At 34.7% G+C, this 26,915-nt stretch overlaps 1 protein-coding gene and 1 pseudogene across 4 annotated transcripts; both read right to left on the minus strand.

Annotated features, from left to right (window-relative positions):
- On the minus strand, window positions 1-26,907 carry LOC137816659 (myosin-15-like). 4 transcript variants are annotated; one of them, XM_068619898.1, is made up of 17 exons: window positions 25,973-26,907; window positions 25,318-25,539; window positions 15,401-15,540; window positions 15,177-15,288; window positions 14,984-15,031; window positions 14,812-14,901; window positions 13,854-14,024; window positions 13,530-13,682; window positions 12,533-12,709; window positions 10,297-10,437; window positions 8,353-8,423; window positions 8,146-8,245; window positions 8,022-8,078; window positions 7,872-7,928; window positions 1,496-1,576; window positions 1,335-1,417; window positions 1-557 (listed from the first exon to the last, which is right to left on the minus strand). In XM_068619898.1, the coding sequence occupies exons 2-17, from the start codon at window positions 25,489-25,491 to the stop codon at window positions 434-436; spliced, it is 1,779 nt and encodes a 592-aa protein (XP_068475999.1). In that variant the 5' UTR covers window positions 25,492-25,539; window positions 25,973-26,907; the 3' UTR covers window positions 1-433. The 4 variants fall into 4 exon arrangements, 3 of the variants coding, with proteins under 3 accessions (XP_068475999.1, XP_068475997.1, XP_068475998.1); XM_068619896.1 differs by lacking the exons at window positions 25,318-25,539; window positions 25,973-26,907 and adding an exon at window positions 17,717-19,389; XR_011081842.1 differs by lacking the exons at window positions 1-557; window positions 25,318-25,539; window positions 25,973-26,907 and adding exons at window positions 3,053-3,108; window positions 17,717-19,389 and having other exon boundaries at window positions 1,348-1,417.
- The window catches only part of LOC137815348 (myosin-15-like), a 25,166-nt pseudogene continuing 24,677 nt past the window's right edge, over window positions 26,427-26,915 (minus strand).

Genomic DNA, 26,915 nt, shown 5'->3' on the forward strand with positions numbered 1-26,915 from the left:
TTGCTCAAGGTGAAAGTAAATTTAGAACTGGAATGGGCAAAATTAAATGATGTTAATATTTACAGGAATGAATGAAATTTAATTTTGGCCATAGCCTAGTTACAATTGCATACCTACATAGAATACAACATGAAAATCAATAATAAATATACCTAAGTGGGTGGATGGCAAAATAATAGAGGCAGCGTCCCAGGCTTGCAATGTGATTTATATACTATGGGTAATTAATTACAAAACGTTGGTTGAACTATGTAATTTAGAGGGGGAGATTACAATCAACCAAGAGAATCACTCTTCTATCTCTGGCATCGTATACAGCAAGCGCACAATGTAAACAACCAAGATAGCTGTCCACGTGAGAGAAACTTGTGTTTCCAGTGCAGATACCGTATTAGCATTGTCATCAAAATCCAGAGATGAATTCGTAGACCAGTTACTTCTGATGTGAACTAAGAAACTGAGCGCAGGAATATTCGGACACGAATTCTGGAAGATGAATCTCATCAAGATCTATGGCAGGAATAGCCATATCTATGTCTTCAGCAGAGAAAGGAATGCTGCAGCGAAGAAAATAAGGTTAAATAAGACAGGAATCACAAACGGTGGCTGTTTGACTCTTGAGATGCAAAAACAGTTCCTTATTACTAACTTGGAGCAATTTTAAATTTCATCTGCGAAATTGTGTAAGGAATCACACCTGCGACTTTTTATTTGTAAGTTGTAACATGCAATGTGCACAACAACTTATATGCAGGTTTAGATCTTAATGATTTTTAGATGGGTTAAAGAGTAGTACAAATTTATCCATTTATTTTATTCTAACTGAATTGAAGAAAGTTCACATTTCCCTCTCTCTCTCCCCAAGACGCCACATCAGCATTTTCTTATGCGTGCATTCAATTAGACTAACAAGCATTGGTAATGTCTAACAGCAGGTAATTCTCATAAGCATTAGATAGAGCGTCCATGAGCGTCACAGTACTCAATTGAAAATTCTAAACTACAAGACCACCAAACAAAAATGCAACCAACTGAACTGCAAAGTACACCGGTTAAGAGTTATGCTGCTTGACATACTTATTAAGCTTCATCTAACAATAAACTAGCAGGTAAAAAAAGAAGTATCCTGTTTTATAAAAAAAATGTAAAAAAAGACCTTGCTTTTTCGGTATTATAATTTCAATTTTAAAAAACTGGAATAAGAATCAGAAATCCTGTTGAAGTAAAAACAGGCCAGAAAAACACAGAAGCAGGGAAATCATTCATATTGATTCATACAATAATCATGTTAAAACTACAAGTGAAAAGAACTTGGATGAGAGAAGGTAGTGTACCTCAGATCATCATCCAATAAGAAAGAATTTGAGGGCAGGACCTGATTGTCCTTGCTGACAATTTCCCTCATTTCACTAACCACCTGTTTACCATATATTGTTCAGAAGTCTAATGAAACTACAATAATAGTTCTTTTGAATAAATTAAAAACAAAACTTGCCTCATTGGACACACTTTGGGTTCCATACTTGTCATCCCAGTACATCGTACTGATTCGATAGATTTGCCTCACTGTCAATGCCTGATGAAGAAAGGCATTAGCATTATTTACAAATTTTATATGCTTAGATGAATTGTACATCAAGATTTTGTATTCATAACATTACACATGCAGGGAATTGGACATATGCTAATTAGAGAAATCGAGAAGGCATATAATGAATTCTGTGGGTTTAAGCCACAATAAAGCTATTCGATTTATATGATCAATTACACTATTTTAGGCTAATAACAAAAATATTGAATCAATCTAATTATCCTAACATCAACCGTGACTATATCTATAGGGTTATAACGTATCTACAAGATTCTAACACTCCATCAAGGTAGAGCATGTAGGCCATATTTACCAAACTTATTACATAGATTTGCCTCACTGTCAATGCCTGATGAAGAAAGGCATTAGCATTATTTACAAATTTTATATGCTTAGATGAATTGTACATCAAGATTTTGTATTCATAACATTACACATGCAGGGAATTGGACATATGCTAATTAGAGAAATCGAGAAGGCATATAATGAATTCTGTGGGTTTAAGCCACAATAAAGCTATTCGATTTATATGATCAATTACACTATTTTAGGCTAATAACAAAAATATTGAATCAATCTAATTATCCTAACATCAACCGTGACTATATCTATAGGGTTATAACGTATCTACAAGATTCTAACACTCCATCAAGGTAGAGCATGTAGGCCATATTTACCAAACTTATTACATATGTAGTTAATATGATGACCCCTTCCTTAGTGACTTACTGAATATATATGATAGTTGATACTTCCTCGATATGCACCAAACTCATTAGATATGTAGTTAATATGAGGACCCCTGGTTGACTTAATGAATATCTACGCTAGTTGATACTTTGTCAGACATCATTTCTTTTCTAGGGCATGACTTCTTTCCTCACAAAATTAACAATCAATTTCAATATGTCTTGTACTTTCAAATCATATTTTTAATACTTTCTCAAGCTGTAGCATACAAATCAAACTTGATACAAATGTAATCAACACAAGATCTCGAGACATGTTTCTTGGTTATTGGAGCTGACAAAGTAAATAATGACAAAGCTTCACACATCAATTTGGTGCAAGTGTATGAAGATGATGTGCTGACGAGTTAGTGACACATGTCAGTGGTTGGTCGTAAGTCAGGCACATAGTGGTTGCCAAAAGAGGACAACTTCAATTATAGGGTCATCTCCAATTATTATATCATAGTATATAAGTGATTGCGAACCTCACTTTATGAGCTAATTTTATAAGGTTGAGTTAGGCTTAAAGTCTACTCCTTAACATGGTATCAAAGTCATTTAGAGCTTATCCTAACGAGAGTTTGTTGAGCTTATCATGCCACCTGCTATCGGATCACCCATAAATATATAGCAAGAGTTGGCAGTCTTGGCGTGAAGAGTGTGTGTTGGAGATCCCACATCAACTATAAATAAGAACATTACATAATATATAAGTAATTGCAAATCTCACCTTATGAGAACCGATTTTATAAGGTTGAATTAGGCTTAATCCCTTAGATTGTGGGACTGTTATACAATAAAATATACAAAATTAAAATAATAACAGAATCAATAACATAATAACATAATAATATAAACTATGGTCTAAGAAATGTTCAACATCAATATATGCTTCAAGACTAATATTTTTGTTTCTTTTTTAACAAAATTTCTCTTCTTGATATCCCTGTCCCTTTTAAATACTCGACAATTCTAAGAGTAGCTTAAATGTGTTTCCTTTGGTTGATGCATAAATTGACTTACTAGGCTCAAAGAAAGCAATATCTGGTTTGGTGTGAGATAGATAAATAAGTCTTCCTACAAGTCTTTGGTACATTTCTTTATGTACAGCCAGACCATCCTCTTCACTTCCCAACTTTGTATTAGGATCAACTAGTGTGTTTGCTGGTTTGCAAGCTGTTCTACCGGTTTCTTTTAGCAAATCAATAATATACTTTTTTTGAGATATGAAGATCTCTTTTTGGGAACGAGAAACTTCAATTCCTAGAAAATATTTTAACTTTCTAAATAAAATTGTTACTCCTCTTGAATCAAAATGCTTGATAAAAGTGTGGTCCCCTTGACTCTCTTTGTATTAAAACTCATCGTGACTTTGATAAACCTCCCTATTAAAAAGTGGACTTTAAGTCTAACTCAACCTCATAAAAACCGACTTATAAGGAGAGGTTTGCACCCACTTATATACTATGAAATGTTCTAATCTCTATCGATGTGAAACAAACGGCCCGATAGTGGGTGACCTGATAAGCCCAACAAACAATTGCTAAAATCGAAATAGGCTCGAAATGATAGGCTCGAAATAGCTCTGATACCATATTAAAAAATAGACTTTAAGTCAAACTCAACCTCATAAAATCGGCTTATAAAGTAAAGCTTGCACCCACTTATATACTATGAAATGTCTTAATCTCTAGTCGATGTGGAATTTCCAACACTCCCAAATCATGCTCTAGGTGACTTTAATCGTAACAAAATCTTCCATTTTTTTTGCATAGTAGAAATTGAAGCTAAATAACTATTAAACGATTCTTTTAAACTAAAATGTAGGATGACCAAGACGTCCGTGTTGAAGCCACATCTGAGAGGATGACCAAGATTCAGGGTATGGCTAAAGATTATAAGTGAGTGCCTACAGTCTGGCACACTCTTTATTTTCTTCATGCTATAAGTAGTATCACCCGCCCTACTATTTAGCAATTCCAATTGTCTTTCCCGTGGCAAGATCTTGGAAAACACAATGGGAATAAAAAACATACCATCGCATAATTTAAATCTTGGATAACCTTAGGAATAGACAAGAGGTTATTAGATAGTTTGATAGTGTGGGAACATGAATCACATGTTTTAATAGAAAGGAAGGTTGAAGGTGGATGTTACAACAACTAGTAACGTGGATATTGGAACCATTAGCAACATTAATATGTTGGTTAATAGATAAAGCAGTGTAGGATGAAAAATAAAAGCAATGAGGTGTCATATGGTTAGTAGAACCAGAGTCTATAATCTAGATATTCCCACTACTAGGAGTAATAAAGGAAAAGAAGCTAGAATTCTTACCACTCATGGTTAAGAAAGAAGAGTTAGATGTCTTACTAAGGGAGTCCATCAAAACCAATTGAGCTTTGCAAATAGATTAATTTATAAATAGTTTATAAATTTTTCCATTACAATCCCACTACAAATGTGATTACAATATAAATTTTTAAATTATTTAGAACCTAATTAAGGAAAGAAATAATTAGCAATTAAAGCTATACAAATCAAATCACCAAAAGATATCAAATTTGTCCTAAAAAATAGAAAACAAAATCTACACTAATTATGGAATAATTATCTCTACAAAATTACACAACAAAGCTGATTAACATACTCAGTAGCTTACTTCACAGACATGGTTTTTACCTTTTCATCATATATTTGTGCAACATCTTTTGCCTCATAATAGAATTGCTCTATTGCAATCCATATTACTTTAGTTGAATTAAGAAACATACATGTGTAATTGATTTTTGGAACCGTTGAATTCCATAATCACGCCATTATCATAAAGTCTTCTTCATTCGAGGACTTGAAAGTATGATCATCTTCAAAAGGAGCATCAACAGTTAAATGGCTAGCCTTTCCTTTCCCTTTCAAAATGGTTTTATTGAGTTCAGACCACTTCAGATAATTTTCTCCATTCAATCAATAAGCTAAATGAACATTTTGCAACTCTCCCACATTGCGGGGTTTGTCTCCATTTTCGATTATAGCCATTACAAAAAAATTATAAACATGGATTTGATGCAGCAATGAAGGTTGCAATAGTGCTCAACAATGAAGGACAAACACACAAGGAGTTCAAAGACTCAAACCGTGGAACAATGAAGGTTGCAATTAGGATTACACAACAATTAAGGTTACAATTAATTTACATGATCATAGGCTCCCAAGGAACAAGCACTTTGATACCATCTCAAGTTTGAAAGAAAATAATTTTTTTCTTATTATTTTTCATTACATGTATAGGAAATATGAATAGATTAGATGGCTATTTTTGGAAATAAACAATGCCTACTCTAATAAATAGGTTCCCTTAGATTGTGGGTTTGTTATGCTAAAAATAAAAACAAAAAATATAAAAATATACATGTTGGAGATTTCACATTGATTAGAAATGAGGACATTTCAAAGTATATAAGTGAGTACAAACCTCATATTATAAGCCGATTTTATAAGGTTGAGTTAAACTTAAAGTCCACTTCTTAATATGATATCAGAGTCATTTAGAGTCTATCCTAGCAAGAGTTTGTTAGGTTTATCACACCACCCGCTATCAGACTAATATTGGACCACCGCACAAGCTGACAGATCTTAACGTCATTTCATAGTACACAAGTAAGTGTAAACCTCATTTTATAAACCGGTTTTATAAGTCCACTTTTTAATAATACAAAATTAAAACTAATAAGAATAAAATCTAAAACTTCCTAAAATATCTCTACAGGTTACGTTAGAGCACATAGTGACTAGCAAGGAGCAAATAAGAATGTTCAAGAGGAAAGAAATTGTTTGGAGAGCGTAGAAAATGTTGCAAGACACAACAACTATTGCAGAACAAAAATACTCAAGAAGTCAAAGCGACTATCTGAGAACAAAAAATATGCCCAAAGAGTGCAATAACTGTAGATGTGCAAAAATGCTCAAAGGGAGCAACTACTTAAGAGCAAAAATGCTTGGAGACACAATAACCACCGAAAAGCAAAATTGCTTGTAGATGCAATGACTACTGAAGAGCAACAACATGCTCGGGGAGGATGGTGACAAGAGAGAAAAAATGCTCAAAGGGTGTCATGGCCGCAAGAGAGTGCAATGATCGAAGAGCAAAAATGCTCTAAGGACACAATGGCTATTGGTGTTGAACATCGCATGACAATCGAAGGCATTGGTGGCAATCCCTGACTGGAAAATACTTGTCAAAATGTCTCTAGTGGTGGATAATGAAACACAAAAGAAAAATACTAGAAACTGAAAAACATACATGATGTCTAAAGTTATACACCTATGGGCAATGGGCCCACAAGAAAAGCATGGATTAGAGTTGTCTTCTCATCAGGCTCCGATACCATGTTGAGAAGAGTAAAATTGAGAAGGCAGATGATGTATTTTATGAGTTTATACTACAGCAGAGCTATTCAATTTATAGGACAGAAAACATAATTATAGAATATTCATTTACCTTACTTTAGGCTACTAACATAACTATTCTTAACATAAAAAATTACTACACGCATCTATAAGGTTCTAACATATGTAGAAGATTCTAACACTAACAAATGGGATAATAGGAGGATCTTTGCTATGAAAGAAACCAAACATGCTCCCTCAATAGTGGAAGGAAGGCAATTAACTGTTTGTTCCATATTGTTAGAACAAGTGAATCTGAGAGGCATTGGTAATGAAGATACTTGCATAATTGTTTTAAAAATAAAATTTTCAACAAATAAATGTATTACTATTAATAATTGAGTAAACTTTTAGTCGATTCCTTCGACGTTACCACGATAATAGAGAGGAAATTGGAGAGGGAAGCTGGAAAAAGAGAAGAATGGTGGAAAGACTGAGTAGGACAAAAATGGAGGACGCCTTGAAGTGTTTGCACTATCCTAATTCTTTCATTAGTGAGTGATCTAAGGAAATGCGTAAACACATTTGTTTTTGGCATTCTCGTAATCTGAACATCACTGTAACAAGGATATAAGCTTTTGTACAAATACATAAAAAGTAATTTATTTTCAATGTCCTATCATATTAACATCCATATATTGGTTTTCACATAATCAAATTCCTTTTACCCCAACTCGCATCTAAGATGTTTCACCTACACATTTAATCTGTTCAAAACAACTGGACTAAAATAATTATGGCCTATGCACCTCGTGATTGAAACACAAAATTACATCTTGAATGATGATTAAAAAAACTGTTTCAAGAAAGACTGAAGTTGGATGACTAGCATTGCATAATCAAATATATTGGTTTTCACATAATCAAATTCCTTTTACCCCAACTCGCATCTAAGATGTTTCACCTACACATTTAATCTGTTCAAAACAACTGGACTAAAATAATTATGGCCTATGCACCTCGTGATTGAAACACAAAATTACATCTTGAATGATGATTAAAAAAACTGTTTCAAGAAAGACTGAAGTTGGATGACTAGCATTGCAACAACAAAGTTTAGAGAATATGATAAATTGGACAATACGATAATTTAACAATCATACCGGACAAAGATCTTTTCGAATCTCTTCCAAAGATTTCTTTCTTTTCTGGTGTATTACCTGCAGAATTCAAACAAAGGAAATTAAAGATAAGAGAGATAACAACTCTTTTGACACCATTGAAGTCCAACCAAAATAAGACAATTTTTATACCAAGAACCCAACAGCTTGTCGTATGTAATTGAGCTCATGCCAGGATGTCCCTGCATACTACATTTCACAAGTACTTAGTAACCCATAAAGCTAAAATTTCAAAAGTATAAAAATGTCAATCTACCTCCTCCTTTGCATTGACTATCCATTTTTCCAGTTCGGCTAGACCAGACTTCACATATTCACCATTTGAGAAAGTGCAACATTCCCGACGCAAAAGAAGACTAAATATTGATGGAATTTTAAAAAAAAGTGAAAAAACTAAACACAGGAAGATAAGAAACAAAGTAAATTAATGACTTTAATATACAAGAACAATCATAGTTTTTACCTGTTGAAGAGTGTAATATTGATGAATGAAAACACCTGTGTAACTAGTTTACGGATGAAGAAGGATGGCACCTAAACAAGTAAATTTTAGGCAAGACATAAAAGTTAGACACTGTGAATGGTTGAAACTTGTTAGCACTAATAGAGCAATTATATCCACAACCAGAAAAATCATCATTTATATGTACTCCAAAAATTATTAGATCCAACCCACAGAATCAACATCTAGAAAAATATGTTCCAAACCACAAAATCAACATCTTGAATGCATCAAATACTGTAGAATACAATGAAGTGTACAATTTCACCATGGTAGTAAGTACAATAGGTTGTCAACCATGGTGTCGCCTAGCCTGGACAATCTCAACCATGGTGTCGCCGGAACAAATGGCAGTGACAAGGCACATTGATGGTGGCAGAGTGATGGCGGCAAAAATTTAACACTAGTGAACAGTGGGTCACCGGGGAGGCAAGGATTAAACCTAACTCTAGAAACCATATTAAGATAAAAGAGAGAAAGGCTTAGGCTGAATCCTTTGTGTGTATTGAACGCGTATGGTTATGCCTTTATAAATAAGAAAATACAAAGATAAGGACCTAAGCCCATTACATCTAACAATACACATACAACTACTCTTTTTTACTATGTGGTTGTCATTAATAGTATCTTTACATGTTTATGTTGTAAATAACGGATTATTAGGATACAAATATACTTAATATCTCCATAGAAATTAGGAAAATATATCTTTAGAATCCTCCTGTTCATTTTAGCATATTTTTATATCTATATTTTAAAGGATTTAATTATGGTAATGTGAAAATCCCAATGATTCAAAATACAAAACAAGAAATAAGGTTAAAGAAACCTCAAAGACACTGGATATCATAAAAGAAGGGTAGAAAGAGAATTTTCTTTTATTTATACAAGTCAATGACGGTCAGCCTATTAGCCACCCTGGGCGCTCATTCCAGCTTTTGATCAGGTTTAACCAAAGCCTTAGATGCCAGTTATGTCACACGTAACTATAGAGTGATTTTAACCAAATATGCTTTTACTTACCATTGATAAAGGGTATGTTTGAACAAACTTCTCCATAAGGCCTTTAAGGGAGAAAAAATAGGAAATAAATGGATCTAACTTTTCCATAAGCTAAAATTAGCTTTGCACATGTTAAAAACAAAAAATTAGAGAAGCTATATGAAAGAGTTTATACAATATAGTTCAAGCATACACTAATTTTAACTTATGGAGGTAATTTAAACTTTCTTTTTTAATATATTTCTCTTAGAAGGAGCTTATAAAGAAGCATGTCCATAGCTTGACCATTAAAGTTTGAAAAACAAACCCAATCCATATCCATGTAATTGGACAAAGTTGGTAAGAATTTTTGAACCCAATTTAAAGTGGTTATAAGACTAGTTTTGTTGAACAATTATAGTTAGATCATAAATTTGGTTTTAAAACATAATTTGACGCCTTAGTCGAGTTGATAATGCCCTGGCAGAGGTTGAGTCAACAACACCTTGATTGGGCAAGGCCAAGTTGAATATAACCCGACAAAGGCCAACTGAAAAAATGTGTTGACCAAACAATTTCTTAAGATGAACATTAATTTTGAACATTTTAAAATCTAAATAAACATTGAATCGGTATCCAAGTAATTGAATTGGAATTAATATGATCTGGTTTGGTGTCGTTATGATAAAAGCATATATCCACATGAAGCTTCACTTTATTAGAGTGCCATTAACAAGGTTGTATAGCACTAAGAAAGGATTGTTTCAAGAAAAAATGAAAGGTGCACAACAAATATACACGAAAAACTTAACCTCCAGTGCACGAAATTAAGGATAGTATAAAAGAATACAACAAATGGAGAAATGTATACAATGAATCAAACACATTAACAAAGTCAAAGACCACTAAAACAATAAAACGTACATGATTTCCACGAAGTTTGCTCATGAGTGAATCCAAAAATTTGACAATGTTATCCCATGGACCACTAGATGATTGTTGGGGAATCCCACGAGGAGATCTAGACAGTTTTGCCCCTTGCATTCCTCGTCCTGTTTTGGGTGCCTAACCAAAAAACAATAAATTATAAAATTAAACATAAGCAAACATTAACAAAGATAGACAATTAAATAAAGATTTAATACTTAAAAAATGTAAAAATGTTAGAAGTTTATTAGTGTCTTTTAGAACATTTTGTAAAGCTGTTATTTTGTTGTAACATGTCATACAAAACTTATATGCTCTAACTTTAGGGGGAGTGCTATAATTATAGTAACAATGAAATTGATCCTATATAATAAAATATATATATATACATATATATATATATATATATATATTAGGAATGTTATTATTTATTATCGTATCTTTGTTGTTAGAATATCAAATTTCCTCTATTTATTATATTGATTCATTCTTCTCAATATAAATAAAGCACCAGTGCTATCTCAGGAACACACGGTTCCAGCTCTATTTCTCTTCTTCCTAGAATTTAATAGGTTCAAACAACCTCTACGAGCTTGGTCATTGTCACACCTCTTGATAAATGTGTTCAAAGGAATGATGCTGCCGAACTATCCCAGCTGGAAAAACATTTATGCAGCCACTTTCTAACTAAAGACCTTGGATGTCAAAAATATGTTTTGGCCATTAAACTTCCCAAATGTACTGTTAATTCCCAAATGAAGTATGCTCCGTGTATCTTGAAAGGGAAAGACGTAATTGATTGTAGGTCAATTAATAATATAGTTAAGGACCCTAATGAAAAAGAAATGAAGATCAAGGAGAACCTTCAAAAGATATAGAAAACTTATTGAACCTTTAGATCCAAAAAGATATAGAAAACTTATTGAAAAGCTCATTCACATCATGATACTAGACCTGATATATGCTCTACTATTGGAGTTGTTAATTAACTCATGCAAGCAACTTATCTTCATCACTAGGATGTTGTAATTCATATTCTCAGGTACCTCGAGATGAGGATCTTTGTATAAAGATAAACGAAATATCCAAATTTTTGGATACTATGATGCTTATTGGGCAGGGTCTTTCATAGATAGGGATTCTACTATGTATTGTGTATCTATTGGAGACAATATTGTTTCCTAGAAAAGCAAGAAACAAAATGTAGTCGTTTAATTTAGTGTTAAAGCTGAGTATAGCAGAATGCCTTCAATCGCATGCAAACTTTTGAGGATCAAATCCAAGAATTAAAATTTGATGAGATTTAATAAATGAACTCCTATTGTGACAATCAAATAGCACTTCAAATTGCCTAAATCCAATGTTCCAAAAAAAAACAAACAAAAAAATTGATTGTCATTTTGTTTGAGAAGTTATTGTGAAAAGAAATTAGAATTAAGTTGCAAATGATCCAGCCAAGTCTCTCAACATTAGGGGAACTTTTTAAATTCATTATTGTCTTCTAGAATGCTTTATAGAGATGTTTTTGGTTACCTGTCAATCATATTCGTTCCTAGGGTGTAGGTTTTCTTATCAAATTGTTGTGAAATGTGTGTTTAATCACACATGTAAATCCTTTTTTAGATTCATTGAAAGTGTTCTGAAATTCTTGTAGGAAACTCATTACACTCGTTGAAAAAACACAATCTCCAGAGTTATAATAAAAGTGAATAGTGTCATTGAAGCAATAGTCAAACCAAACAATTGGTTTCCAAAGTGGTTTAAAATAAAATTCAAGTCAGAGAAAAGGCTTTCCTCTGTTGTAAATTCACCTAGTTTTTTATTCCTATGTGAATCACTTGTTTCTAACCTTTCACGCCATCACAAACACAATGGAAAAACCAAACACTTAAATCAAATTGCATGGTTCATTGTACAAAAAAGACAATCATCTTTTCAACCATAAGCATAACAATAGTATCATATAACTGTTTCTTCACATTTCTCCATAAACTCCAACCTTTAGGTGCCCCCCAGTAAATCCCTAACAAAGTATCCACACCCAGCAACAAAATCACATAGAACATCTAACATATAATAAAGAAAAATGGAAAATAGATTGAAAGCAAATGGGTGAACCACTAGTTCTGCTGAAAACATTAAAGCAAGTCAAACTGACTCGGGAAACAATAAATTTAGCCACAAGTAACATCTCCAAAGGATCTGAATATAACCAAAGAGTAAGAAATATCACCTGAATACAGGATGCCAGCAGTGGAGAAAGTTCTTTTTTCAAATTGTCACGTAAAAGACCAAAAATCTTCTCTACACAAGCAGTTAGCTGTTGTTTAAAAAGTATAGCAGGATATCTTGCCTCCACATGCGATACACCATCATCAAATCCAATAAACTGCAACGGAGATTTTGGTCCCTAGAAATACCACCAAACTAAAATCAGGGGAAGATACAAGACAAGCAGGGAACATATGACGACCAGTGTAAAATGGAAAACACCAATAAGCTAGGTATATTTTAGTCTCAATTTTCTCCTATCACCCAATAAAGAAAAACACCAATGACAAAGCTTCCTTTTGTTGAGAAATGATAGGAACTAAATAAATATTTTTATTAATTACATTTTCAACTCCTTTTTTGCAACAATCACATTCTCCTAAAAAAGAAAATAAAATCTACAGGAATGAATGTTTATAATCCCTTATTTATAACATTCTCCCTCAAGTAGGTAAAAGAATATCGATCATTCTCAAGTTCCTTACAAGATCTTGGAATCTGCCATGAGGAAGTCCCTTGGTGAAGATGTTTACTAATTGAAGTCCGGTAGGGAAATGAACTGTAACCACTAGACCACTGTTAAAATTATCTTTCAAGAAGTGCTCGCCTATCAGTTTTTCAATATGTTTGGTCCTAACAAATTTTCAGTTTTTCAGTTTCTGCACTTGAAATTTGTTTTCTATGCTAACCATTCTTCTGTCTCCTTTCTTTTTTAAATCTATCTTCTGGATACGTCAGCCACACTGCACTGTTAAATCTAGCTACACTGTTTGAAGTTAAACCTCAAGTAGCAGGTTACCTATCTTCCTATACCAATTTCATCCGTTGCAGCCTACAATTCAGTCAAAACGAAATGCACAACTTAAACTAAGTGGATCATCACCCACGTAGTCACAGAAGATTACATATATAGTGCAGGTAATACACGTATAATTCAAATGTTCAACTAGACAACTCACATGCCCAGTCCGGCTGGTTAAACCAGATGATCCAGGATAACGCTGAGAAGTGGTAGTTAAAAAACCATTTGAACGTAAGTTCCTCTGTAACAGGCACAGAAGCGCAGTGGTATTGGACAGCCAATACGGCAGGATAATGTCATCCACCCTAACCTGATGCAAAATGCACTCAAATAAATTTCATAAAATAAGTACACATCCTACAAATTGAATAGAGGACTAATGAAAAAATATGCCAATAGAAATTTGACTAAACTAAATTCTAAATATGAGACAAACAAAATATAATAGAAAGCATTTATGCCTTCGATGATTAACATTTACCTTTAGAGCCTCATTTATTCCTTCGATGATTGAATCAAAAATGGTTGTGCGCTCAGATTCAAATGAATGCCAATGAAGCAGACATTTATATATAATACGAGCAGCAATAGGTTTACCGTTTTTAAATCCCAAATTTTCTTTTATACACTTTGAGAGAAATTCATAGTTATCCTGCAAAACATACAGTCTCTATCAGCATAAGGTGCACAATTATATAGTGAGAAACATGTTACAGACATTAGTTTATTATGGACGTTATCACCTTCATTTTGCACAATTTTTTATTCTGTTCCTGTATTTACATCAAAGTCAATTGACTTATTTCATTTTTCAAACATAGGTAACATGGCTCAACCTTGTAACTGAACTTCTCTGTCGAAAGGATGGCAGAAACACTGAATTTTCAAGGATGAATAGTAAATTTTCCAACCACAACCCAAATCCACAATCACCGGTAAAGTAGGATTGGAGTACGCACTTCGTAATAAAAATTTTGGAAGTGATATCCATTTTCGACATCATAATTAATTTTTGCTTCCCTTCAATTGCAACAACTAAAAAATGACCTTTACTATAGAAATGCTAATCTGATCCTACCTAAGAAATATTTTTTACCCCCTTCTTCTCATACTGCGTGCTCAGCAATTTGTTCTCACAACTCTAAAGCTAGCTCTCAATTATAGACTTCTTTCAATAAAATGGTAGTGTTAAAGCATTACAATGTTAAATTGTCATCCCAACCATGTTTGCACAACAGTTGACAGCAATTATCTGTTGCACCCCAATAAATAAAATAGGGAGAATAACACAAAAAGTGGGAGTTCTTCCTATTTTTCTATCAAGAAGGATGACTTTTACTTCTTTTCATTTCTTCTAGATTGAGCATAAACTGAAATAGCACGATGCCAAATCTAAAGGTGTAGGATTTAAGGCAGAACAGAAATTAAACAAGATCTACCTGGTGCTTCTCTGCGGTTAACTTAGATCGACGGGAGTCTGTCAAGCCTAATGTAAAAGGGGCAATAAGTTTTGTGGGTGTGGGTGACTCCTGAATCAAAGCAAATTAAAATAATTATAACTCTGTTTAGTGATTATTTCTTAAAGAGGGAGATGAGAAAGTAGGAGCTTACATATGTGGTCTTTCGTTCAGTGCGGGAAGTAATTGCACTTGAGTATTTCTGATGCAGAAATAAAAAATAAGTTAACTAATAATGCTAATATAACACAATTCTATGACAAAGTTAATAAAGATGATATTTACCTGAAAAAATGAAACATAATGATAAGAAATGAATATCAAAGTAACAAACAAAACAAACTTACATCTGATATTGACTTGGCAAAACCTGGACGGTTACTCTTAAGAGGGGTACTTAAGGCTTTCTGACGAAGAACACGATTTTCATCCTCCAAACTCATTAACTTTTCCTCAAGCCTACATTAAATACAGTTATATGAACTACGATTACAAGAGTATGTGTAACATCATTCAGTAACTAAATCCTCTTGCACAATGAGAAAACCAGTAAAAGAAAAAGAAAATGCACTTTTTTTCATTTTGCTCGAGTTGAGAACACTTCTCTTCTAACTCTCTCAGCTTCTCCATGTTTGCATCCCGACCTTTTTGAGCATTCACAAGCTCAAGCTCTAAGGTCATGTACTTCCTTTCAAATGCATCCAATGAAACCTACAAATCCAAGAAAGAGAAATGAATCATATGATATTACTAAATTTACAAGAGAAAGTAAGCAAACGCAGAAATTCATGAAAGAAGCTATTTTTCATTATTAAATGTTGATTTTGTTCCTTATTAGTAATTTCTTTCGTATAAATAAGAATATAATATGTGTGTACACAGCACACAATTACAAGCAATCCTTTCAGTGGAAAGAAATAGATGAAATATATTTCTAAGATATCTTACAAATGTGATTACAGTCTCTATTTATAGACTGTTTTACAACCTAATTAAAGAAAGAAATAATAGGCAATGAAAGCCAGAAATAATGAGTGTTTAAAGCTGTACAAATCAAATAAAATCAAATCACTAACAAATCTGTCCTAATAAATATAAAATGGAATCTGCACTTAATTATAACATAATTCTTCTGATTATGCAACACTCCCCCTCAAGTTGGTGAATGTATATCTATCATCCCCAACTTGCAAGTAAGATCTTCGAATTGTTTTGTGGAAAGTCCCTTAGTAAACATATCTGCCAATTGGAGTCTTGAAGGGATGTACTCAGTGGCTATAAGACCATCATCCAACTTCTCTTTAATAAAGTGTCGGTCTATCTCTACGTGCTTTGTTCGATCATGTTGAACCGGATTGTGTGCAATACTGATAGCGGACTTATTATCACATGCCAAACCCATAGGAGCTTCATATTTTATTTTTAGGTCATCAAGTATGATCTTCATCCATAAGAGTTCACACACCCCTTGAGCCATGGCTCTAAATTCTGCCTCTGCACTTGATCTTGCAACTACATTTTGCTTCTTGCTCCTCCATGTCACCAGATTTCCACCCAAGAACATGCAGTAGCCTGTGGTGGATCTCCTATCAACAATCGATCCTGCATAGTCAGCATCAGTATATACTTTCAAGGATAAGTTTTCCCCCTTTTTGAATAGCAATCCTTTTCCTGGAGAGGCTTTTAAGTACTTAATAATTTTATCTACTGCCTGCAAGTGTCTTTCTCTTGGATCATGCATAAATTGACTAACCACACTAACTGCATAGGCTATATCTGGCCTAGTGTGTGAAAGATAAATGAGTTTTCCCACAAGTCTTTGATATTATGTCTTCTCCACTTTTGGGTTTTCCTCATCATTCCCAATCCTATGATTTTGCTCTATTGGCACTCCAGTGGGCTTACAACCCAACTTACCAATCTCTTTGAGAAGATCAAGGATGTATTTCCTTTAAGAAATAAAGATGCCCTGTCTCGAGTAAGCAACCTCTATCCCAAGGAAGTACTTCAGCTTCCCAAGATCCTTCATTTCAAATTGAGCAGCTAGTCTCTCCCTCAAATTTTGTTTTTCAATCTCATCATCACCTGTAATAATCATATCATCTACATAGACCAAAAGTAGAGTGAGTTTACCATTCTGAGAATGTTTTATAAACAGAGTATGGTCACCTTGGCTTTGTCGGTACCCCAAAGATACCATAGCTTGAGTAAACCTTCCAAACCAAGCACGAGGTGATTGTTTAAGACCATATAGGGCCTTCTTAAGTCTGCACGCCTTATTCCCTTCATTAACACTACCATAACCAGGTGGAATCTCCATGTATACTTCTTCCTCCAAGCTTCCATGCAAGAAGGCATTTTTAACATCAAATTGATGCATTGCCCAACCAAAGTGTGCTGCCAGGGAGAGAATAATCCTGACGGTATTCATTTTTGCCACTGGAGCAAAAGTCTCCTCATAATCGATCCCATAGGTTTGAGTGTACCCTTTTGCAACCAACCTTGCTTTATACCGATCCAGTGTGCCATCAGACTTATACTTAACTATGTATATCCACCTACAACCCACTGCTTTCTTATCTTTTGGTCTCTCTACAATCTCCCAAGTCTCATTCCTTTCTAACGCGCTCATTTCTTCATTCATGGCTCGAATCCAGTTCTCATCTTTTAAGGCTTCTTGTACCGATGAAGGGATTTTGATAGAATCAATAGCTGAAAGAAAACTTTGGTGCTGCATAGAAAGTTTTTCTGTAGACACAAATTGGGATATAGGATATTTGGCACAAGATCTTTTTTCTTTTCTCAAGGCAATAGATAAATCATTTAGGTTAGGTTCAAAAGCAGTATTTAAGGTGTCCTCAAGAGTCTCACTGGTATGAGTTCTTACCTCCGGTTCAGACAATTGAAGTTGCTGTTCGACCAGGACGGGTTCTTGTTGCCTTCGCTGATATTGTTTTCCAAAATATTTGTCTTCATTATTCTTCTCTGGTAATGATGTTGGTGCAGGGTCTTTGTCATCCTCCCTAAGAACGAAATCCTGCAACAAAGGAAAAGGTGGCAACTCAAGGTCCTCAGCTTCTTGAATACTCTCCCCCTGAAGCTGAGAACTAGGAAAGAAAGACTCTGTTTCATGGAAGGTGACATCTTTGGAAATATACACTTTACGACTTTGAGGATGATAACATTTGTACCCCTTTTTGTTGGGGGCATAACCGATGAAGACACATTTGATGGCACGAGGATCTAACTTACCCCGATAAGGACTATGAACATGGACAAAAGCAGGACAACCAAAGACACGATTCTGAAGACTATTCAACATGGGAATAGAAGGATAGAATGTGGTCATAACCTGAATAGGAGTAACACCCTCTAAAACCCGAGAGGGTAATCTATTAATCAAATAAGTGGCAGTCAGGACTGCTTCCCCCCAGTAAGATCTAGGAACAGATGTTTGGAAAAGTAAAGCTCGAGTAACCTCAAGGAGATGACGATTTTTCCTTTCAGCAACCCCATTTTGTTGAGGAGTGTCCACACAGGTTAATTCATGAACAACTCCATTTTCCTCAAGGAACTTGGAAAGGTTTTGGTTCACATATTCTCTTCCATTATCAGAACGCAATCTCTTAATTGGACTTTCAAATTGTGTTTGAATCATTCTGTAAAACTTTACAAACAAGTGAAAAACTTCAGACTTATCTTTCATGAGGAATATCCAAGTAACCCGAGTACAATCATCAATAAATGAAACAAACCATTTTGCACCCGAGATATTAGGAATAGGTGAAGGTCCCCATACATCTGAATGAATAAGATCAAAAGGTTTAGAACTTTTATTACCATTGGGAGGAAAAGTTGTCCGATGGTGTTTAGCAAACTGACAAACATCACAATGAAATGACTCAGCAGACACTTTTGTAAATAAAACAGGAAATAAGGACTTTAGGGTACTAAATGGAGGATGACCAAGACGTCTGTGTTGAAGCCATATCTGAGAGGATGACCAAGATTCACGACCTTGCTGAAAATTAGAAGTGTGTGCCTGTAGTCAAGCACCCTTTTTACTTTCTTCATGTTGTAAATAATATAACCCGCCCTGCTCTTTAGCAATTCCAATAGTCTTCCCCGTGGCAAGATCCTGAAAAACACAATGGGAAGGGAAAAATACCACTACACAATTTAAATCTTGGGTAATCTTTTGAATAGACAAGAGGTTATTGGATAGTTTGGGAACATGAAGCACATTTTTTAAAGGAAATGAAGGTTGAAGGTGAATGTTACCACAACCATTAATGGGGGTAGTGGAACCATTAGCAACAGTAATATATGGCTTACCGGATAAAGTAGTGTAGGATGAAAAAAAAGAGGAATGAGGTGTCATATGATCAGTAGCACCAGAGTCTATAATCCAGATATTTTCAGTACTAGAAGCATTAAAGGATAAAAAACTAGAACTCTTACCACTCATAGTAAAGGAACAATAGCTAGATGGCTTACTAAGGGAGTCCATGAGAGTTCAAAACCAACTTTTTTCAGATTGGCAAAATTTGATCCTGTTCACGCACAAAAAAAAAAAAAAAAAAATCCGCCAGAAAAATTTTCCGGTGGCGGTTTCCGGCGAGCAGTGGCAGTTTCGGCGAGCGACGGCAGTGGTGGTCGGTGGTGGTGGTCGGCGGTGGTCAACGGTCAATGGTGCAAGGTGGTGGTGGTGGTCAATGGAGAAAGGATAAGGAAAATAAAAAGTTGCAGCAATGAAGGCTGTCCAACAAAAAAAATAATTGCAACAATGAATGCTGTCCAAAAAAAAATAATTGCAGCAATGAAGGCTGTCAAGAAAAATGATTACAGCAATGAAGGCTGTCAAGGAAAATGATTACAGCAATGAAGGCTAAAAAAAAAAATTGCGGAAGCAGAGTCTCCTAGATCAGGAGCTCTGATACCAAGTGGAAAGAAATAGATGAAATATATTTCTAAGATATCTTACAAATGTGATTACAGTCTCTATTTATAGACTGTTTTACAACCTAATTAAAGAAAGAAATAATAGGCAATGAAAGCCAGAAATAATGAGTGTTTAAAGCTGTACAAATCAAATCACTAACAAATCTGTCCTAATAAATATAAAATAGAATCTGCACTTAATTATAACATAATTCTCCTGATTATGCAACACTTTCAATATAGATAAAAGTTAAATTTCACAACAAGGATCAAGGGTGGGTCTTTGCATTGTCCATGCTTCAAGTCCAGGGGTTATTGCAATTAACGGGCATGTTAGATGTAAAACAACAAATAACTATTTACCAAACACCTTAAGATTTAGGGATAATTTGTTCGTAATGATCACAGTGGAAAGAAATAAGTGAAATATATTTCTGAGATATTTTACAAATGTGATTACAGTCTCTATTTATAGACTGTTTTACAACCTAATTAAAGAAAGAAATAATAGGCAATGAAAGCCAGAAATAATGAGTGTTTAAAGCTGTACAAATCAAATCAAATCACTAACAAATCTGTCCTAATAAATATAAAATAGAATCTGCACTTAATTATAACATAATTCTCCTGATTATGCAACACTCCCCCTCAAGTTGGTGAATGTATATCTATCATTCCCAACTTGCAAGTAAGATCTTCGAATTGTTTTGCGGGAAGTCCCTTAGTAAACATATCTGCCAATTGGAGTCTTGAAGGGATGTACTCAGTGGCTATAAGACCATCATCCAACTTTTCTTTAATAAAGTGTCGGTCTATCTCTACGTGCTTTGTTCGATCATGTTGAACCGGATTGTGTGCAATACTGATAGCGGACTTATTATCACATGCCAAACTCATAGGAGCTTCATATTTTATTTTTAGGTCATCAAGTATGATCTTCATCCATAAGAGTTCACACACCCCTTGAGCCATGGCTCTAAATTCTGCCTCTGCACTTGATCTTGCAACTACATTTTGCTTCTTGCTCCTCCATGTCACCAGATTTCCACCCAAGAACATGCAGTAGCCTGTGGTGGATCTCCTATCAACAATCGATCCTGCATAGTCAGCATCAGTATATACTTTCATGGATAAGTTTTCCCCCTTTTTGAATAGCAATCCTTTTCCTGGAGAGGCTTTTAAGTACTGAATAATTTTATCTACTGCTTGCAAGTGTCTTTCTCTTGGATCATGCATAAATTGACTAACCACACTAACTGCATAGGCTATATCTGGCCTAGTGTGTGAAAGATAAATGAGTTTTCCCACAAGTCTTTGATATTGTGTCTTCTCCACTTTTGGGTTTTCCTCATCATTCCCAATCCTATGATTTTGCTCTATTGGCACTCCAGTGGGCTTACAACCCAACTTACCAATCTCTTTGAGAAGATCAAGGATGTATTTCCTTTGAGAAATAAAGATGCCCTGTCTCGAGTAAGCAACCTCTATCCCAAGGAAGTACTTCAGCTTCCCAAGATCCTTCATTTCAAATTGAGCAGCTAGTCTCTCCCTCAAATTTTGTTTTTCAATCTCATCATCACCTGTAATAATCATATCATCTACATAGACCAAAAGTAGAGTGAGTTTACCATTCTGAGAATGTTTTATAAACAGAGTATGGTCACCTTGGCTTTGTCGGTACCCCAAAGATACCATAGCTTGAGTAAACCTTCCAAACCAAGCACGAGGTGATTGTTTAAGACCATATAGGGCCTTCTTAAGTCTGCACGCCTTATTCCCTTCATTAACAATACCATACCCAGGTGGAATCTCCATGTATACTTCTTCCTCCAAGCTTCCATGCAAGAAGGCATTTTTAACATCAAATTGATGCATTGCCCAACCAAAGTGTGCCGCCAGGGAGAGAATAATCCTGACGGTATTCATTTTTGCCACTGGAGCAAAAGTCTCCTCATAATCGATCCCATAGGTTTGAGTGTACCCTTTTGCAACCAACCTTGCTTTATACCGATCCAGTGTGCCATCAGACTTATACTTAACTGTGTATATCCACCTACAACCCACTGCTTTCTTATCTTTTGGTCTCTCTACAATCTCCCAAGTCTCATTCCTTTCTAACGCGCTCATTTCTTCATTCATGGCTCGAATCCAGTTATCATCTTTTAAGGCTTCTTGTACCGATGTAGGGATTTTGATAGAATCAATAGCTGAAAGAAAACTCTGGTGCTGCATAGAAAGTTTTTCTGTAGACACAAATTGGGATATAGGATATTTGGCACAAGATCTTTTTTCTTTTCTCAAGGCAATAGGTAAATCATTTAGGTTAGGTTCAAAAGCAGTATTTAAGGTGTCCTCAAGAGTCTCACTGGTATGAGTTCTTACCTCCGGTTCAGACAATTGAAGTTGCTGTTCGACCAGGACGGGTTCTTGTTGCCTTCGCTGATATTGTTTTCCAAAATATTTGTCTTCATTATTCTTCTCTGGTAATGATGTTGGTGCAGGGTCTTTGTCATCCTTCCTAAGAACGAAATCCTGTAACAAAGGAAAAGGTGGCAACTCAAGGTCCTCAGCTTCTTGAATACTCTCCCCCTGAAGCTGAGAACTAGGAAAGAAAGACTCTGTTTCATGGAAGGTGACATCTTTGGAAATATAAACTTTACGACTTTGAGGATGATAACATTTGTACCCCTTTTTGTAGGGGGCATAACCGATGAAGACACATTTGATGGCACGAGGATCTAACTTACCCCGATTAGGACTATGAACATGGACAAAAGCAGGACAACCAAAGACACGATTCTGAAGACTATTCAACATGGGAATAGAAGGATAGAATGTGGTCATAACCTGAATAGGAGTAACACCCTCTAGAACCCGAGAGGGTAATCTATTAATCAAATAAGTGGCAGTCAGGACTGCTTCCCCCCAGTAAGATCTAGGAACAGATGTTTGGAAAAGTAAAGCTCGAGTAACCTCAAGGAGATGACGATTTTTCCTTTCAGCAACCCCATTTTGTTGAGGAGTGTCCACACAGGTTAATTCATGAACAACTCCATTTTCCTCAAGGAACTTGGAAAGGTTTTGGTTCACATATTCTCTTCCATTATCAGAACGCAATCTCTTAATTGAACTTTCAAATTGTGTTTGAATCATTCTGTAAAACTTTACAAACAAGTGAAAAACTTCAGACTTATCTTTCATGAGAAATAACCAAGTAACCCGAGTACAATCATCAATAAATGAAACAAACCATTTTGTACCCGAGATATTAGGAATAGGTGAAGGTCCCCATACATCTGAATGAATAAGATCAAAAGGTTTAGAACTTTTATTACCATTGGGAGGAAAAGTTGTCCGATGGTGTTTAGCAAACTGACAAACATCACAATGAAATGACTCAGCAGACACTTTTGTAAATAAAACAGGAAATAAGGACTTTAGGGTACTAAATGGAGGATGACCAAGACGTCTGTGTTGAAGCCATATCTGAGAGGATGACCAAGATTCACGACCTTGCTGAAGATTAGAAGTGTGTGCCTGTAGTCTAGCACCCTTTTTACTTTCTTCATGCTGTAAATAATATAACCCGCCCTGCTCTTTAGCAATTCCAATAGTCTTCCCCGTGACAAGATCCTGAAAAACACAATGGGAAGGGAAAAATACCACTGTACAATTTAAATCTTGGGTAATCTTTTGAATAGACAAGAGGTTATTGGATAGTTTGGGAACATGAAGCACATTTTTTAAAGGAAATGAAGGTTGAAGGTGAATGTTACCACGACCATTAATGGGGGTAGTGGAACCATTAGCAATAGTAATATATGGCTTACCGGATAAAGTAGTGTAGGATGAAAAAGAAGAGGAATGAGGTGTCATATGATCAGTAGCACCAGAGTCTATAATCCAGATATTTTCAGTACTAGAAGCATTAAAGGATAAAAAACTAGAACTCTTACCACTCATAGTAAAGGAACAATAGCTAGATGGCTTACTAAGGGAGTCCATGAGAGTTCAAAACCAACTGAGTTTTTCAGATTGGCAAAATTTGATCCTGTTCACACACACAGGAAAAAAAATCTGCCGGAAAAATTTTCCGGTGGCGGTTTCAGGCGGCCAGCGGCGGTTTCCGGCGAGCAGTGGCAGTTCCGGCGAGCGGTGCAGTTTCCGGCGAGCGACGGCAGTGGTGGTCGGTGGTGGTCAATGGTGCAAGGTGGTGGTGGTGGTCAATGGAGAAAGGATAAGGAAAATAGAAAGTTGCAGCAATGAAGGCTGTCCAACAAATAATTGCAGCAATGAAGGCTGTCAAGGAAAATGATTACAGCAATGAAGGCTAAAAAAAAATTTGCGGAAGCAGAGTCTCCTAGATCAGGAGCTCTGATACCAAGTGGAAAGAAATAAGTGAAATATATTTCTGAGATATTTTACAAATGTGATTACAGTCTCTATTTATAGACTGTTTTACAACCTAATTAAAGAAAGAAATAATAGGCAATGAAAGCCAGAAATAATGAGTGTTTAAAGCTGTACAAATCAAATCAAATCACTAACAAATCTGTCCTAATAAATATAAAATAGAATCTGCACTTAATTATAACATAATTCTCCTGATTATGCAACAATCACCTTAACCATGGAAATGTTACCATAAAAAATAACAGACAAAAGGTAAGATTCTATTTTTTCATAATATTAGAAGAAAATCCCAAGAACCAAAAACAACCTCATTAATATTAACATAAAATCATATGCACCAATTCTCTCGTTTCTCTTAACATTAACATAAAAATGAATAGGATTTCAAATTACCTATATCATTCTGTTTTACACTGTTCTATCATAGATTAATCCGTCGGTCCAAAAACCAGTATTCTATGCTTCTACCATTTTCTTTGATATTATTATATTAATGATGATTAAACATCTTGCAAACTTGTCCTTGTTTAAATCTTCTTTTGAAATTTAAATCCAGCTTTTCTAATACAATCCGTCAATAACCTTACTAATCACAGTCACAGTTCTTAGTACAAACTTCCTTAATGTTGCATAATCAGGAGAATTATGCTGTAATTAAGTGCAGATTCCATTCTATATTTATTAGGACAGATTTGTTAGTGATTTTATTTTATTTGATTTGTACAGCTTTAAACACCCATTATTTCTGGATTTCATTACCTATTATTTCTTTACTTAATTAGGTTGTAAAACAGTCTATAAACAGAGACTGTAATCACATTTATCAAATACATCAGAAATATATTTCATCTATTTCTTTCAACTCTTAATTTATCATATGATCTATTTCATAAACCATGACAATGGTCTGTAAATTATAACATGCCTCACTAAATAATAAAAAAAAGGACAATTTTATACAATATACAATCAAGAATGTGAAACAACAGTTGGATGTACTCTAATTCAAACTTGAATTTATCCTACAAAGAGAAGTTCCAAAATCATGCCGAGTGGTGAGAATAACCAATATTTATTATCCATCACAATCAAACACAATTAATGAAACATATTCATTCAGCATAAATGAAGCACCTTTAATAAAGCATTTTCCTTTCGCAATTCATCCACTGCTACTAGCTCTCGTTTCAAAGCAGACTTTTCCTTTACTGACAATTCTAATTGATTTTGAAGAACAGCATTCTTGTTGCACTCATTAATTTTTGCCAATTTAGCAGCATCTAATTCAAGATTCAAAGCTTCCAACATCTTTTGAAGTTTGGATATCTCTATTTTTTTAGCCTCTTCATTAGAAACCTGCACAATGAAGCACAATCTTGATAAGTACAATAAATTTTGTTTAGAAAGCCTCTGCCAGATAAAAATGACTGAACACAGGTAGGACATTCAGTGCAAATTTCAGATATGAGCGAAAAATGAAATAAAAAGAAAATATAACCAGCAAAGAAACAAGCAAAAAAGAAAACTAATGGTTCATTCATGAAGCAAAAAACACTACCTAAATTTTCAGCTAGCCATCTAAAACATTTGTTCCCTATAATAAGCAAATAAATAAATACACACACATATATATACATATAAAATGTTGCCATCAACAACACATAAGTCTATAAGGGAATGTGAATCAGAAAAAAAAACCATCATATCTCAAAAAGACATATATAACAAAATCATTCAGTTAATAATATACAACAATTTCATAAAATCATCTATTTTCTGGAAGTAATACCCTTATTTTCTTTTCAAGATGCAAACGCCATGTGAGATCTTCCAACTGCTTCTCCAGTTTACTCTTGGCTAAACGGAGAGCACCAGCTTCATTTGCCTCCTGATATCGACATTTAAAAACAAAAATAAGAAAAATATTTGCTACTTTGGATGGGATCTTCCATGTCCCCTCTAAACGAAAATAATCTTACTTGTTTAAGTCTTTATCAAGTTTAGAAGGAATAATATTTTCTTCTATTTAAATTATGAGGTCATTAGACCTATATATACATGAGAGCTTGCTAGTTATTTTAGGAAATATGGACAACTAATTCTAGAGAAACAAATCCCTATGATTGTGGGATTGTTTCTAAATACATAATCCTAATATTAATAGTAAGATACAGCTGTGATACAAAATAAAAATATAATAAGGATAAAATATAAAACTTCCTAAACAGTTTTGACACTCCCCCTCAAGCTGGTGAATAGATGTTCTCCATTCCCAGCTTGGATATAATTCTTTCAAAGTTACTGTAGTTCAGTCCTTTGGTGAGTATGTCTGCAAGTTGACTCTGAGTGGACACATATGGGGTGCAAATCAAGCCACTGTCTAACTTTTCCTTGATAAAATGTCTGTCCACCTCGATATGTTTAGTTCTATCATGTTGTACTGGGTTGTGGGCTATGCTAATTGCAGATTTATTGTCACAATATAACCTCATAGGTTCATCCCATCTTATCTTCAAGTCTTCCAATATAATCTTCAGCCATAGAAGTTCACATATTCCTTGGGCCATTGCTCGAAATTCTGCTTCAGCACTTGATCTAGCTACTACACTTTGTTTTTTACTCTTCCAAGTCACTAGATTTCCACCAAGGAAGGTGCAGTATCCAGTAGTTGATCTCCTATCCACAACTGACTCTGCATAATCTGCATCCGTGTATGCTTCAAGACGAACACT

Source organism: Phaseolus vulgaris, chromosome 1 (assembly GCF_000499845.2).
Source record: "Phaseolus vulgaris cultivar G19833 chromosome 1, P. vulgaris v2.0, whole genome shotgun sequence".
Lineage (NCBI taxonomy): Eukaryota > Viridiplantae > Streptophyta > Magnoliopsida > Fabales > Fabaceae > Phaseolus > Phaseolus vulgaris.

Coding starts and splice junctions, on each gene's coding strand:
- LOC137816659 (XM_068619896.1), bottom strand. CDS start 18,535: ATGAAAGATAAGTCTGAAGTTTTTCACTTGTTTGTAAAGTTTTACAGA. Junction 13,683..13,853: donor GAATAAATGAGGCTCTAAAG/GTAAATGTTAAT, acceptor ATTTTGCATCAG/GTTAGGGTGGATGACATTAT. Junction 8,079..8,145: donor TAGTCAATGCAAAGGAGGAG/GTAGATTGACAT, acceptor TGTGAAATGTAG/TATGCAGGGACATCCTGGCA.